The 13,411-nt window shown below is 37.8% G+C and overlaps 1 protein-coding gene across 11 annotated transcripts in view; it reads right to left on the minus strand.

Annotated features, from left to right (window-relative positions):
• TP53BP1 (tumor protein p53 binding protein 1) overlaps window positions 1–13,411 on the minus strand; it is a 98,641-nt gene that overhangs the window by 22,868 nt on the left and 62,362 nt on the right. For 9 of the 11 annotated variants that reach the window (XM_076004293.1, XM_076004296.1, XM_012766600.3 and 6 more), the window contains 4 exons: window positions 12,866–12,985; window positions 11,909–12,112; window positions 7,664–7,721; window positions 4,754–4,846 (listed from right to left, as the gene is read on the minus strand). In XM_076004293.1, the coding sequence (XP_075860408.1) occupies window positions 4,754–4,846; window positions 7,664–7,721; window positions 11,909–12,112; window positions 12,866–12,985 (475 nt within the window). The other 2 variants (XM_076004297.1, XM_076004295.1) reach the window with 2 other exon arrangements.

Below are 13,411 nucleotides of genomic sequence, written 5' to 3' on the forward strand. Positions count from 1 at the left end.
TTGACATAGGAAAATGAAGTAAACAAAAAAAAAATGTAAGCCCATTATTGAAGTCAGACAAATTAAAGACAGCTTAGGGATCCACTTTGAAAAAGATCTATTAGGTCAAGATGTCTCATTTGACTTTATGAATGGTTCTAACATTCTTTAACTGACTCCTAGCATTTTAGATATTGTTTGTCCCCTCCTGACCAATAATTTTAGGAAAAGAAATCCAATTCATAAAGGATAAAGCTGTAGGTAGATTAGAATTTTGCTAGATATACTGACATATCTACAGCTAAACATTTCAGAATGCCTTGGATCCTCAATACAGTTCTCAAGATTTACAGCCCATTTCTTTTCATAAGTGTTCTCACTTTAGTATCAGTGCTTATTTATCCCATAAACATTTGCTGAATGTTTCCTGCAAACCAGGTATCATGATTTCTAAGGTAACTAGGAGCATTCTTAAATGTCCTTAACAATTCTCCAGAATAAAAAGGCCCAAGTCAGCAGGTTACACCGAAACTCAACATTCACATCTTAATTCATCTTTATATTTAAAACACCTAACTGAGGGCTTAATATAAAATTAGTACTTAACACATGTACTTTTAATGAATGTTCTCTGAATCAACTAAGTACAAAATCTACCCGCTGATTAAATAAACATAAACTAATGCATTCTTAGGCTACATTACATGTACAATAGCCAACAGAAAGATAAAAAGAATCCATCTGAAATGAGCATGCTAAGACTACATCTAGAATATCTATTTCAGTTTTGGGTGTGACATTTCACAAGGCATAAAATGAGATATACCCAGAAGATAACAGCAAGGATAAGGGGCCTAGAAACTATGTCATATGTTGCTTTATTTGGCCAGAGAAAGATAGAGCTGGGGCTGTCTCCTATTTGGCAGACATCCTTAGGATCTGAGCTTGCCTAAGCAGAAAGAGTGAAGGAAGAATGGAGAGCTCTCTAGGTCTTGCTCTGCTCTGCTTTGGCTCTTGAAGGAGAAAAGGAGAAGTTTCTGAGGTTTCTATATTGTTTAGCTCAGCTTACCAAAACAGGACATCAAAGAGGGATTTGAAATAAAGTTCAAACCAAGAAGAGCTTAGTATACATTTGGTTATTGTAGTTTGTATCCTATCTCTCAGGAATCTCAACTGAATGAGGATATATGGTCCAATGATGAAGAGATAAGAATACAATCCACTCTGGGAGGCCGAGGCTGGTGGATCACTCAAGGTAAGGAGTTCAAGACCAGCCTGAGCAAGAATGAGACCCTGTCTCTACTAAAAATAGAAAGATATTAGCTGGACAATTAAAAATATATAGAAAAAATTAGCCAAGTATGGTGGCACATGCCTGAGGTCCCAGCTACTAGGGCAGAAGTATTGCCTGAGCCCAGGAGTTTGAGGTTGCTGTGAGCTAGGCTAACGCCACAGCACTGTAGCCCACGCAACAGAGCAAGACTCTGTCTCCAAAAAGAAGAATACAATCACCCAGAGATTCATGAGTAGCACCTACCTCTTTTAAGGTTATAAATGATCATATATGTACTGAGCACAGCTGATGCTCAATCAATATTAGCTGCATAAGACAAAGAAATTAAAGAGACTCAATTCATCTTCAATATGAACTGAATATTCATGTTTGAATCTTTAAGACATCTAACATATCAATGGCTAAGCAACAATGAAAGTGATTTAAAAGCCAGAAGGGGCAGGCCTTGATTAATCATTTCAAGATTCAATTACCATTATTTCCAACCCTAAATAAGCTTTCACATTTTCCCAGAGGTCCCCAACTTATGGTGAGTTGTATAATTATGTCATTATATATTACAATGTAATAACAATAGAAATAAAGCACACAATAAATGTAATGCACTTGAATCATCCTGTAACCATTCCCCCTTCCCTAGCCCATGGAAAAATTGTCTCCCATGAAAACCATCCCTGGTGCCAAAAAGGTTGGGGACCACTGCCTGAGCTGAATGTCTGTGTGTCCCCCTGCTCAAAAAATTTCATAAATTAATGCTAACCCCCAAGGTGATAGTATTAGGAGGTGAAGTCTTTATGAATGAGATTGATGCTCTTGTAAAAGAGACCTCAGAGAGTTCCCTTGCCCCCTTCTGCCATGTGAAGACAGCTATTTATAAACCAGGAAAAGGCCCTCACCAGACACTAAATCTGCCAGTGCTTTGATCTAGAACCTTCCAGCCTCCAGAACTGTGAGAAATAAATTCCTGTTGTTTGTAAATAAGCCACCCAGTTTATAGTAGTTTGTAACAGCAGCCCAAAGAGACTAAGACACTTCAGAAGCTGTTTATTCAATTCTGTTTTATTTTGGACATTTTTTCCCTCAAGAGACAAATATTAGAGGTTGCTTTTTTTTGCCCTCCAAAGAGTTAATCAGAAATCTGGTCTCTCTAAAGACCAAAAAAGGTGTCTCACTGCAACATTAGCAATATTCAGCAGATTCCTATCAAATATCAGAATTTTGATATTTATCATTCTCATGTTAGCACTGATCCATATGATTAATATTAAAATTATAGTCACTTTCCCTCAGGTTCATACAAATATTGTTTTGGTTGACAAGTTTGCTGATTAAGATCAAAATAGAACAACAGGAGAAAAAACAAAGCCTTAAATGGAACATGTAAGTGTTGCCCTACCCCTATCAAGTTTATAAATCCTTAGACATAAGTAAAGCAACCAAGAAAAATCCACCACAAAGATGTAAACTAACATCCCAAGAAGCAATTAAGAAGGAATCTTTAGTACCAGAAAAGAGCTTTGAAAGCAAGGGAAATCCAATAAATTATAAAGAAACGCCATACTTCATCTTCTCCATTAGTTCCACCTACACAATTCTACTCTAGTCACTGTATGCCAGATTTAGAAACTGATGCTAAGAAAGCAAACTTTAGGAGAAAAACCTGGATAAAATTAATCCAAAGTGAAACAGTCAAGAATAAACCTCCATATTTAACGAACTTCTAACTATTCTCTTCTGCACTCTGTCAATGAAGCATTTTAAACAAATATAGCTAGATTCCTAGGTCCTCGTTCTACCAAGGTGAAACGGTATCACCAACATCTTGGCACCTCTGTTTTAAGATACTCTAATATAAAAAGGAAGGCAATAAAATGTCATCAATAAATTTAGTAGTATCTGAGCCATTACACTACTTTTGGAATCACATGAAGTGGCATTTCATCTATCAAGCTTTCAATACAATAGAAAATATGATTTCCTTACCACCAGGGACATTTGAGTCCCAAGAATATCAACAAGTTCACATTTAATAATCAGAATGCCCAGAAAAAAAGCACTGGCATGTTTCTTCTAAATATTTCTATTAATAATGAACATCAAAATTATGCTACCAATACTACTAAGGATATACCTACTGACAAACAAAGCATTATCACATTGTCTAATTACAAAATCAAAGATACCACCTCATAATGAAATTACAAGTTTATTTCCACTGTCATTGCTTATTTACCTATACTAAGAATCATAGATTCTAAACAAGATAGACTTTAATTATTTAAATGGAGTAAAAAACACTTGCAACTCAAATTTTTTCTGCTTCAAAGCTGTTCTAAAAGATTTTGGAGTAAAGAAATTATGGGAAAATCAATTCCATCAAGTCTGAAAAACTTTAAATTTGGGATGTTAAAGCATCTCATATTTTCTCTGTGGGAAACTAAGGGGAAATGAAGTCTGTTAAAAGCAAACATTATGGCCAAGTGAGGTGGCTCACATCTATAATCCTAGCACTTTGGGAGGCTGAGGTGAGAGGATCATTTGAGGCCAAGAGTTCAAGGCCAGCCTGGGCAACATAGAGATACCTCATCTCTACAAAAAAATGTTCTTAAGAAATTAGCCAGGTGTGGTGGCATACACCTATAGTCTCAGCCACTCCAGAGGCTGAAACAGGATGACTGCTTGAGTCCAAGAATTCAAGGCTGCAATGAGCTGTGATAGTGCTCTTGCATTCTGGCTCAGGCAACAGACTGAGACATCATTGCAAAAGAAAAAAAGAAATAAAAACAAACATTATTTATAATACTAAGAAAAAATGATCTGAGCAATATAGAATTATATAAATCATTTTCATAAATGTATAAAGACTAAATCATTTCAAATTGATAGAACAGGCAGATAAAGACAAAAATCTGTATTTAATAAAAATTTCTCATGATATTTCATTTATGAATCTATTCAGAATATGTTCTGATAAAAAAGTAAGCTCAAGCTCATAAAACAGCAGTATGTCTTAGTCTATTTTTTGCTGCTATAACAGAACACCACACAGACTGGGCAATTTATAAAAAAAAGAGAGTTACAGTATTTGGCTCATGGTTCTGGAGGCTGGGATATCCAAGGACATGGCACCAGCATCTGCCCAGTCATCTAGTGAGGGCCTTCTTATTGCATCGTAACATGCTAGAAGGTATCATATGGCAAGGGCACATGCAAGAGGGTAGAAAGAGGGCCAAACTCTCCCCTTTTATAACTAACACACACTCACCATATCAGCCTTAACCCATTCTCGAGGGCAGTGCCCCATGACCTAATTATCTCTCTAAGACCCCACCTCCCAACATTGTTGCATTAGGGATTAAGTTTCCGACACATGAAATTTGGCAGCCACATTCAAACTACAGCATAGTGTGTATTAGATTCTGGTGCCAAACATTTTATGAATCATTGTAGTCCCAAAGATACTATGAAAATAATTCTTACCTGATGGGTGCGGAGGGAGGATCCTCACTTTGAGCCTTATCCTCTTGCTGGGCTTCACAGACACAGCTCAACACAGACATGGTCTTCTGAGGACTAAGATAATATATTAAAGCAATATACTGTGTTAGTTTTGAAAGGAAAAGTACCTCTGGAGATTATCCTTTTACGCATACAGGCAATAAAATTTTTTCTCTGCATCCCAAACTCTAAACCACCTTACACCACAATGTAAATTCTTTATACTTATTTCAAATTGGCATAATTTAAATTTTTCAAGGAAGATTCACTGGAAACAGCATAGATAGTATACTATACTTAATATCATAAAGATGTAATTAGCAAAATCCAGAATGTAGAAAACCATACAACAATCTAGTTCCTTCAACAAATAATCTGCAAAATGGAAAAAAAAAAAAAAAAAAGAGGGGCCTCTAAATTTAAAAAGACATAAGAGCTGGGCGTGGTGGCTCACGCCTGTAATCCTAGCACTCTGGGAGGCCGAGGAGGGTGGATTGCTCAAGGTCAGGAGTTCGAAACCAGCCTCATCTCTATTAAAAATAGAAAGAAATTAATTGATCAACTAAAAATACATATACAAAAAATTAGCCAGGCATGGTAGCCCATGCCTATAGTCCCAGCTATTCGGGAGGCTGAGGCAGTAGGATCGCCTGAACCCAGGAGATTGAGGTTGCTGTGAGCTAGGCTGATGCCACGGCACTCACTCTAGCCTAGGCAACAAAGGTGAGAATCTATCTAAAAAAAAAAAACATAAAAAATAAAAAGACATAAAAGACTTATCAAATGCAACATGTAGACCTTATTTAGATCTTGATTCAAACAAACTGAAAAAAAACATTTATGAGGCAATCAGAGAAATCTAAACACTGAATATTTGATGACATTAAGGAACCATTGTTAATTTTCTAAAGTATAATAACAGTAACATGGTTAATTAAAATAACAATCCTTCTTTTAGCTATATTAGGTCATTAAATATGAAATGTCCAACTTTGAATCAAAAGTTTAGTTTATTATATCTCAAGCAAAAACCAGTAAAATTAATCAAAGTATGTGTCTATAGTGTTGACACAGTGCTGTCATCTTAACAGCAGCTTGTCTATGCCAGCAGGGAAAAAGCCTGGAGATCGAGTAGGAATGAAATCATGAAAGGTGTTTTTCATAGCTTGTTGAGAATTGAGTATTTTTTCTTATAAGAAGTGATCCAAAGCCTAGAAGAAGTGGTAGTCAGTTGGTGCAAGGTCTGGTGAATATGGTGGATGACAGTTTCTGAGTCCAGTCTCTATAGTATGAGCAGCATTCATGCAACATGTGGTCAAGCACTGTCTTGTAAGAGGATTGGCCTGCCTCCCAGAGTGCTAGGATTACAGGCGTGAGCCACCAGGCCCGGCCTCTGCTTCAGTTTTTTCCTTATTTTTTCCTCCTTATATTCCACCCAAAGGACTCAGGAAGCTTCAGTACCATATTCTATTCCCTTTTAATGTACAGATGAACCAACTAATAAGAACTTTGCTGGCACATAATTCTGTTAAAAGCAGAGTCCAGATACAAACTCCACCTTTTTTTTGAGACAGAATCTCGCTTTGTTGCCCAGGCTAGAGTGAGTGCCATGGCATCAGCCTAGCTCACAGCAACCTCAAACTCCTGGGCTCAAGCAATCCTGCTGCCTCAGCCTCCCAAGTAGCTGGGACTACAGGCATGTGCCACCATGCCTGGCTAATTTTTTCTATGTATATTAGTTGGCCAATTAATTTCTTTCTATTTATAGTAGAGACAGGGTCTCGCTCTTGCTCAGGCTGGTTTCAAGCTCCTGACCTTGAGCAATCTGCCTACCTTGGCCTCCCAGAGTGCTAGGATTCCAGGCTTGAGTCACTGCACCTGGCTTCAAACTCCACCCTCTCCTCCTTGTAAGACTACATATCATTAAAGGATCATTAAAAGTCTTCAACTCAAAGACTCTGAGGTACTTATCTCTCAGACTAAATATGCAAGAACCCAGGGAGTCACTAATCTCTCTAAGACATAGCTAAGAACAGATCAAAAGATTTTTGAAAGGCATCAGAAACTCACAACTGAGAAGTCAAATTTAGTCCACAGTCCTGTTTTAATTTTAAAAATTTAGATTTCTCTTTAAAAACTAAAAGATTTTATAATAATAAGTTGGCATTTTCAAATGACAACTACAGGCTAGAGTTGAATGGGGTATACCCTTTTACGTGGGGTACACATTCAGTTGGCCATTGTCTTCCACATTCCAACAGTCTTGCACCTAGCCTGTTTTATTTATTTACAGTATCGCCTTAGACTCTGATTTAAGAATCTTTGCCTGTATTTCACCAAGTGCTTCCAGTGTTTTCATGCTGGATGACTCATGTCAGATATAAATGAAACAATTCTATTCTCACAGCCACCACATGGCAAAGCTTAACTACCAAAACCTCAGTATGGGGTCATATTCATCCTCAAAGCATTACAGCATTCATGACAAAGCAAAAATAACAGCTCAACATAGTAATGTGGCAGGCAGAAGAGAAAATGGAGTGAGGCTGTGGCTGAGTACGGGACTGCAGAAGGAAAAAGGTCTATAGCTATCTCTTGTTAAGCCCTTTTTCTCCTTACTAATAGCAACAACAATCTCAGTCTCATCAATAGAAAAAGAAAAAAAGGATACTCTCACATGAACAAGAGGAAAAATCTTTAAATATCTTAGTTCTAAATATAGAAATAGCTTTATTGGACTTAAAAAGTATTAATAAGAAGGCCTATGATCAATATAACACATTGCTAAATCCTTTATGCTGGAGTTTAAGTTTTTTGTCTGCTGATAAATCATCTTCCCTTCATTACCAGTAGCTTTGTTTTAAACTCTAAATAACGACCAACTCTGGTTACCTGGCAACAGCCTCAGCAACAGCAGTAGATCCATTTTTTCTTTCACCAGTTGCAGGCTCTGAATAAAAACAAATCAAGGAAAAAAAGGAAAGAGAAACAGAATTCAGTCAGTATCACACTTAAAAACCTTCACCCTGCTCTATTAGTATTTGTAACAAATAACAAAAAGAAATAGAAATAAGACTAATAAATAAACAAAAAGATTTCTTGTGATTTTTTTTTTTTTTTGAAACATTGTCTCACTATATTGCCTGGGGTAAAGTGTGGTGGTGTCACCATAGCTCACTGCAACCTCCAACTCCTGGGCTCAAGTGATCCTCCTGCCTCAGCCTCCCCAGTATCTGGGACTTTAGGTGCATGCCACCACACCCAACTAATTATTCTATTTTTTTGTTTGTTTTTAATAGAGACAGGGTCTCACTATGTTGCTAAGACTGTCTTGCACTTGTAGCCTCAAGCAATCGTCCCATGTTGGGCTCCCAAAATATTAGGATTACAGGGGTGAGCCACCATGCCCAGCCTCTTGTAATTTAATAGTACAAGTTTTTCTTACTTCCACCAATCAAACTTCCTATAAAAGACTAATCAGTTTGGTTGGAAATACAACAGAATTAATTACTAAGCAGTAACATTTAAAAATGAAAATTAGACTTCTCTTGAATCCTAAATTCATCTCTTCCCATACAAGTAAAAAAAAAAAAATTATGTAATACAAAATTAAAGATTAAAATCATAAAAATTTAAAAACCAAATTATAAATAAAAACTTTTAATAAAACATGTAGAAAAAGACCTTAGGTTGATGCACAAATTTCAAATAGTGTACAGTTTTAAGAGCACTCACCTAAAGTGCTTTAGGACAGATATTTGAAAAATCAAAACACATGTTTCAAACACCTGTAGCAAAGGTGAAAGAATTAAAGGTAATGCTGAAAAAGAATCCCATATTCTCATAGCAAGGTCACTAATTTCAAGGGATTAAAATTTTAGCCTTAGATAAAATAATCCTTAGATATTTTTTAAACATTTCTAAAATATTTATGAACCAAGGAGGCAGCTAAAATTCAGTAGTTAGCACCCTGGCTGTACAATAGAAACCTGTCTCACACCCTGGCTCCTACTTTACATATATTATATGTAAACTACTCTTTTTGTTCTGAGTCTTAGCTTCCTCATCTCTAAGATATAGATAAAACAGGACCAACTTCATAGGTTTGTTGTGAAGATGAAATGACATAAGTAAAATTGTGAAAACAGTATCTGATACTATGCTCCTAGTATAAGGAAAAGTAGTAATATTTACTAATATGATCATCCATAACACTAAGGTTCATTTAAGGTTTTTCTAATTGTAATTTCAGAATCAAAGGTAAAATAAGATATAAGGCTACCACATACTCTCTCTTGATAAGCCCTTATTTTATTCCATAAAAGATAACACTAAGGATGGAACAATGTAATACTTTAATGTCCACTGAGGTTCTGATATACAAATGAGAATCTTGCACCGAGAAGAATAAGAGCATTAAGTTTTGGCATCAGACTGCCTGAATTTGAACCTAGGCTACTCCATTTAATAGCTGTGTGACTCTAGGGTAGGTGTTCAACCTTCCTGTTTCCTCATCTGTAAAAGGAGAATAATAATAAGATCTACTTCATAGGTTTGTTGTGAAATTTAAGAAGCTGTCCATGTGAAATGCCTGGCATACAGTAAGAGCTCAAAATATATTACCTAAAATTACTGTTACTTGGTCTCAGAGAATGAGAATTTCCTTTATCAAGCCTACTTACTCTATGTGGTCTTTTTTTTTTTTTTTTTTTTTTTTTTGAGACAGAGTCTCACTTTGTTGCCCAGGCTAGAGTGAGTGCCGTGGCATCAGCCTCGCTCACAGCAACCTCAATCTCTGGGGCTCAGCGATCCTCCTGCCTCAGCCTCCCGAGTAGCTGGGACTACAGGCATGCGCCACCATGCCCGGCTCATTTTTTGTATATATATTTTTAGTTGGTCAATTAATTTATTTCTATTTTTGGTAGAGACGGGGTCTCGCTCTTGCTCAGGCTGGTTTCGAACTCCTGACCTTGAGCAATCCGCCCGCCTCGGCCTCCCAGAGAGCTAGGATTACAGGCGTGAGCCACCGCGCCCGGGCTCTATGTGGTCTTTAAAGGCTTCCCTTCACAACTCTTTCAGGGCCTTGATTCAGTAACTATTTTCCCATTCCCTCATCTTTAATCTATCCTATCTTTTGGATCCTTCCTATAAACTTACTCAGGCCTCCTTCTGCCTAAGAATAAACAAATCCTCCCTCAACCCTTGATTTCCTTCTAATTTGCCATATTTTCTCTTCCTTTCTCACATAAACTTCTCAAAAGTAGAGAGTTTATTTGCTGCCTCTTCATCTTTTCCTCATCCCTCCTCAATTACCTTCGGTATGACTCTTGCTAGAGTCACCAAATGGATCCTAATTGCCAAAGCCAATGTATCTTTTCAGACATATCTTACTAGACCCGCTCCTATGTCTAACATTGTTGACATCTTCTTGTAACTATCCTCTCCACAGGTTTCCATGTCTTTATACTACTCTCCTGGCTCTCTTCCTTTCTGAATGTTCCTTTATAGTCTCTTTTATGAGACTTATTCCTCTTCTAATGCCCTTAAACAGCTTTTACGAGCTACCTAGTAGAAACATTATAAGATTTAGAGTTAGGTCTGACTCAAATTCCAGCTCTTAGCTCTTACCAATTATTGTGACCTTAGGCATATGACTTAAAAACTTCTCTTAGTCTGTCTTATCATCAATAAAATAGGAATATAGATAGCTATTCTGGAGCACTATTATGAAAATGAGATGACATTGTATATCCTCCCCTTTACTTCCATATTCAACTGGCCCCAAGAATCTGTCTGTTCTATTCATCTCTCAAATTCATCTCATCATTTCCATCCCCACTACAAATGACCTAACTTGCTGGTTAAAGACTGGGTAGGGCCAGGTACAGTGGCTCTCACCTATAATCCTAGCACTCTGGGAGGACAAGGTGGGAGGATCTCTTAACCCTTTGCACTCGCTCACTTTTTTCTCATTATCCACTTGACATTATCCACACACGACATCTGAGTGCAAAGGGTTAAGCTCAGGACTTCAAGACCAGCCTGAGCAAGAGTGAGACCCCATCTCTATTAAAAATAGAAAAAATTAGCCGGGCATGGTGGCATGCACCTATAGTCTCAGCTACTCAGGAGGCTGAGGCAGGAGGATCACTTGAGCCCAGGAGTTTGAGGTTGCTGTGAGCTAGGCTAACACCATAGCACTCTAGCCCAGGTGACAGAACAAGACTCTGTCTTAAAAAAAAGAAGAAGAAGGCCGGGCGCTGTGGCTCACGCCTGTAATCCTAGCTCTTGGGAGGCCGAGGCGGGCGGACTGCTCAAGGTCAGGAGTTCGAAACCAGCCTGAGCAAGAGCGAGACCCCGTCTCTACTATAAATAGAAAGAAATTAATTGGCCAACTGATATATATATAAAAAAATTAGCCGGGCATGGTGGCGCATGCCTGTAGTCCCAGCTACCCGGGAGGCTGAGGCAGAAGGATCACTCGAGCCCAGGAGTTTGAGGTTGCTGTGAGCTAGGCTGACGCCACGGCACTCACTCTAGCCTGGGCAACAAAGCGAGACTCTGTCTCAAAAAAAAAAAAAAAAAAAAAAGAAGAAAGAAAAGAAAAAAAGAAAAAGACTGGGGAGTTTGCCAGGCAGAATAGGAAATGCAAGGAAAGGAACCATCATGAACAAAGGTTTGAAACACTCAGCTGAATGTTTCAAAATGATCATATCACTCCCATATCACTTCTGACATCAGAATCTGGTCCTCACTTTGCAGTCACTTTGTATCTTCTCTGTATTCTAGCCATATAACTAGCAATTCATGTGAGAGAGTCAACGTAAATCTACAACGTGAATCCACAATCCTAAATTTTCTACCATCTTCTGAACTCTTTCCAAATATGAAAGCTAATTACTTTACATAGACACAGTTTTAATACAGAAATAAAAGCAGTAACATAGAAACTTTAAAATGGAGCATCTACAGAAATATAACAGGGACTAGCCAGAAGAATGAAATCTATGAGAATAAGATTTTACAAATACATTTATAATTTTAAAAGTATCAATCATTATAACTAGAATATAACCAATATTTCCCAGATGATCTGGAGCTACTAATTACCCAAGATTAACATAAAATAAAACTTACTTTCCAGGCTAAACTGCAAAGACTCTTCACTTGCCTCAGTCTCAGGACTAACCAGTTTCATTCTTAGACACAATTTATCATCCATTTCTGGGGCAGCCCCAGAATCCCCCTTTTCACTCCTAAGTATGGGATCGTTGGTCTCCACCATGCTTTCAGACATGACATCGCTGGCTGCTATGGTGCTTTCTGGATAGTTGCTAATACCTAAAAGAAGTGGGGCAGGGAGGAAGAAAGAAAGAACACTAAAATAAAAACATGAAAAATAGCAATTCAAGATCATCAATTTGCCTGCTTGGCTCCACAGCTCTGCAGAATTGAACGGGGTTCCTACAATAGACCCTGTCATAAGTATCAACAACTACGAACTAGTATTGACACCTGGTCTTAAGAGGAGCAACAGGATTCAGTTCCACTTCTGCATCTGGACAAAGGATGCTGCATGAGCCCTCAGCCAACCCACATCTGCCAGCATCAGGCATAGGTAGCAGGAGACTCCAGACGGCATGACTGTTACCTCCCAGCACTGACTAGAGAAAACAAATAGGTTAATGTAGAAGACTACTGGCTGCTTCAGGAAAGGAGAATCTAAGTTTTCTTGTCCTGTCCAGCAGCAGACTGATTAATTAGCCAGGGTACTGAATAAATATTATTTCTATCCTACTTCCTGTTCCTTTCTTATAAAACAGCTTACACCACTTAGCACTCAGATTCTATTGCCTTGCATGTAATATGATAAAATCCTTATATTCTTTTTCTTCCTTCCCTCCACCCTATCTTTACTTCCTCTCATCTCCTGGTAGTAAAATCATGGAATCAGACACCAAGAGCCCTATTCTTCCCAAGACAAAAATCAACTTTATCAGGTAGGCCCAACTCCTCAGATCTAAAGTATCACTTCTGTAAAGAATGATATCTCAAAAATGCTGCCTTAAATATTATTACATTTTATTCACTCACCAATAGGAGTACTGTGTCTCTTGGGCTCCAATTTTAGGTGCCCAATAAGAGGTGGGGTTGCACCAGTCAATGGTGGGATAATATCACCTTCTTTAGGCAAAGTGAAATGAAATGGGGTTTCTGGAAAAAAAAAAAAGAAAGAAAAAAACAAAAACAAAACAATGATAAAAAACAAACCAAAAAAAAGTATAAAATACACAAAAATAATGAGAACTACAAAAAATATTTTAATTACTCTTTTCTTTGCTCCCAAATTCTGTCTCATTCCCACCACCCTCACCAGGCCTCCTGACCAATTCCCTCCTATTATCTCTGATCTCTTCACAGCCAACAACAGAACTGACACAGAGTAGAGAATCAGAGGGCAGGCAAAAGAGAGGAAGCCCCAAGTTTGCAGGACCTGAGGAACATGGGGTCAAAAGGAACATAGGAACATCTGAGCTCCAAGACAGTACATTTGGGGATACCTAACAATACAAAGTTGGGACAGTTTCAAATCTAGACAATGTAATTTTGTGCAATGCTAAATAACTCAAGGAGTTCATT

Source organism: Microcebus murinus, chromosome 6 (assembly GCF_040939455.1).
Source record: "Microcebus murinus isolate Inina chromosome 6, M.murinus_Inina_mat1.0, whole genome shotgun sequence".
Lineage (NCBI taxonomy): Eukaryota > Metazoa > Chordata > Mammalia > Primates > Cheirogaleidae > Microcebus > Microcebus murinus.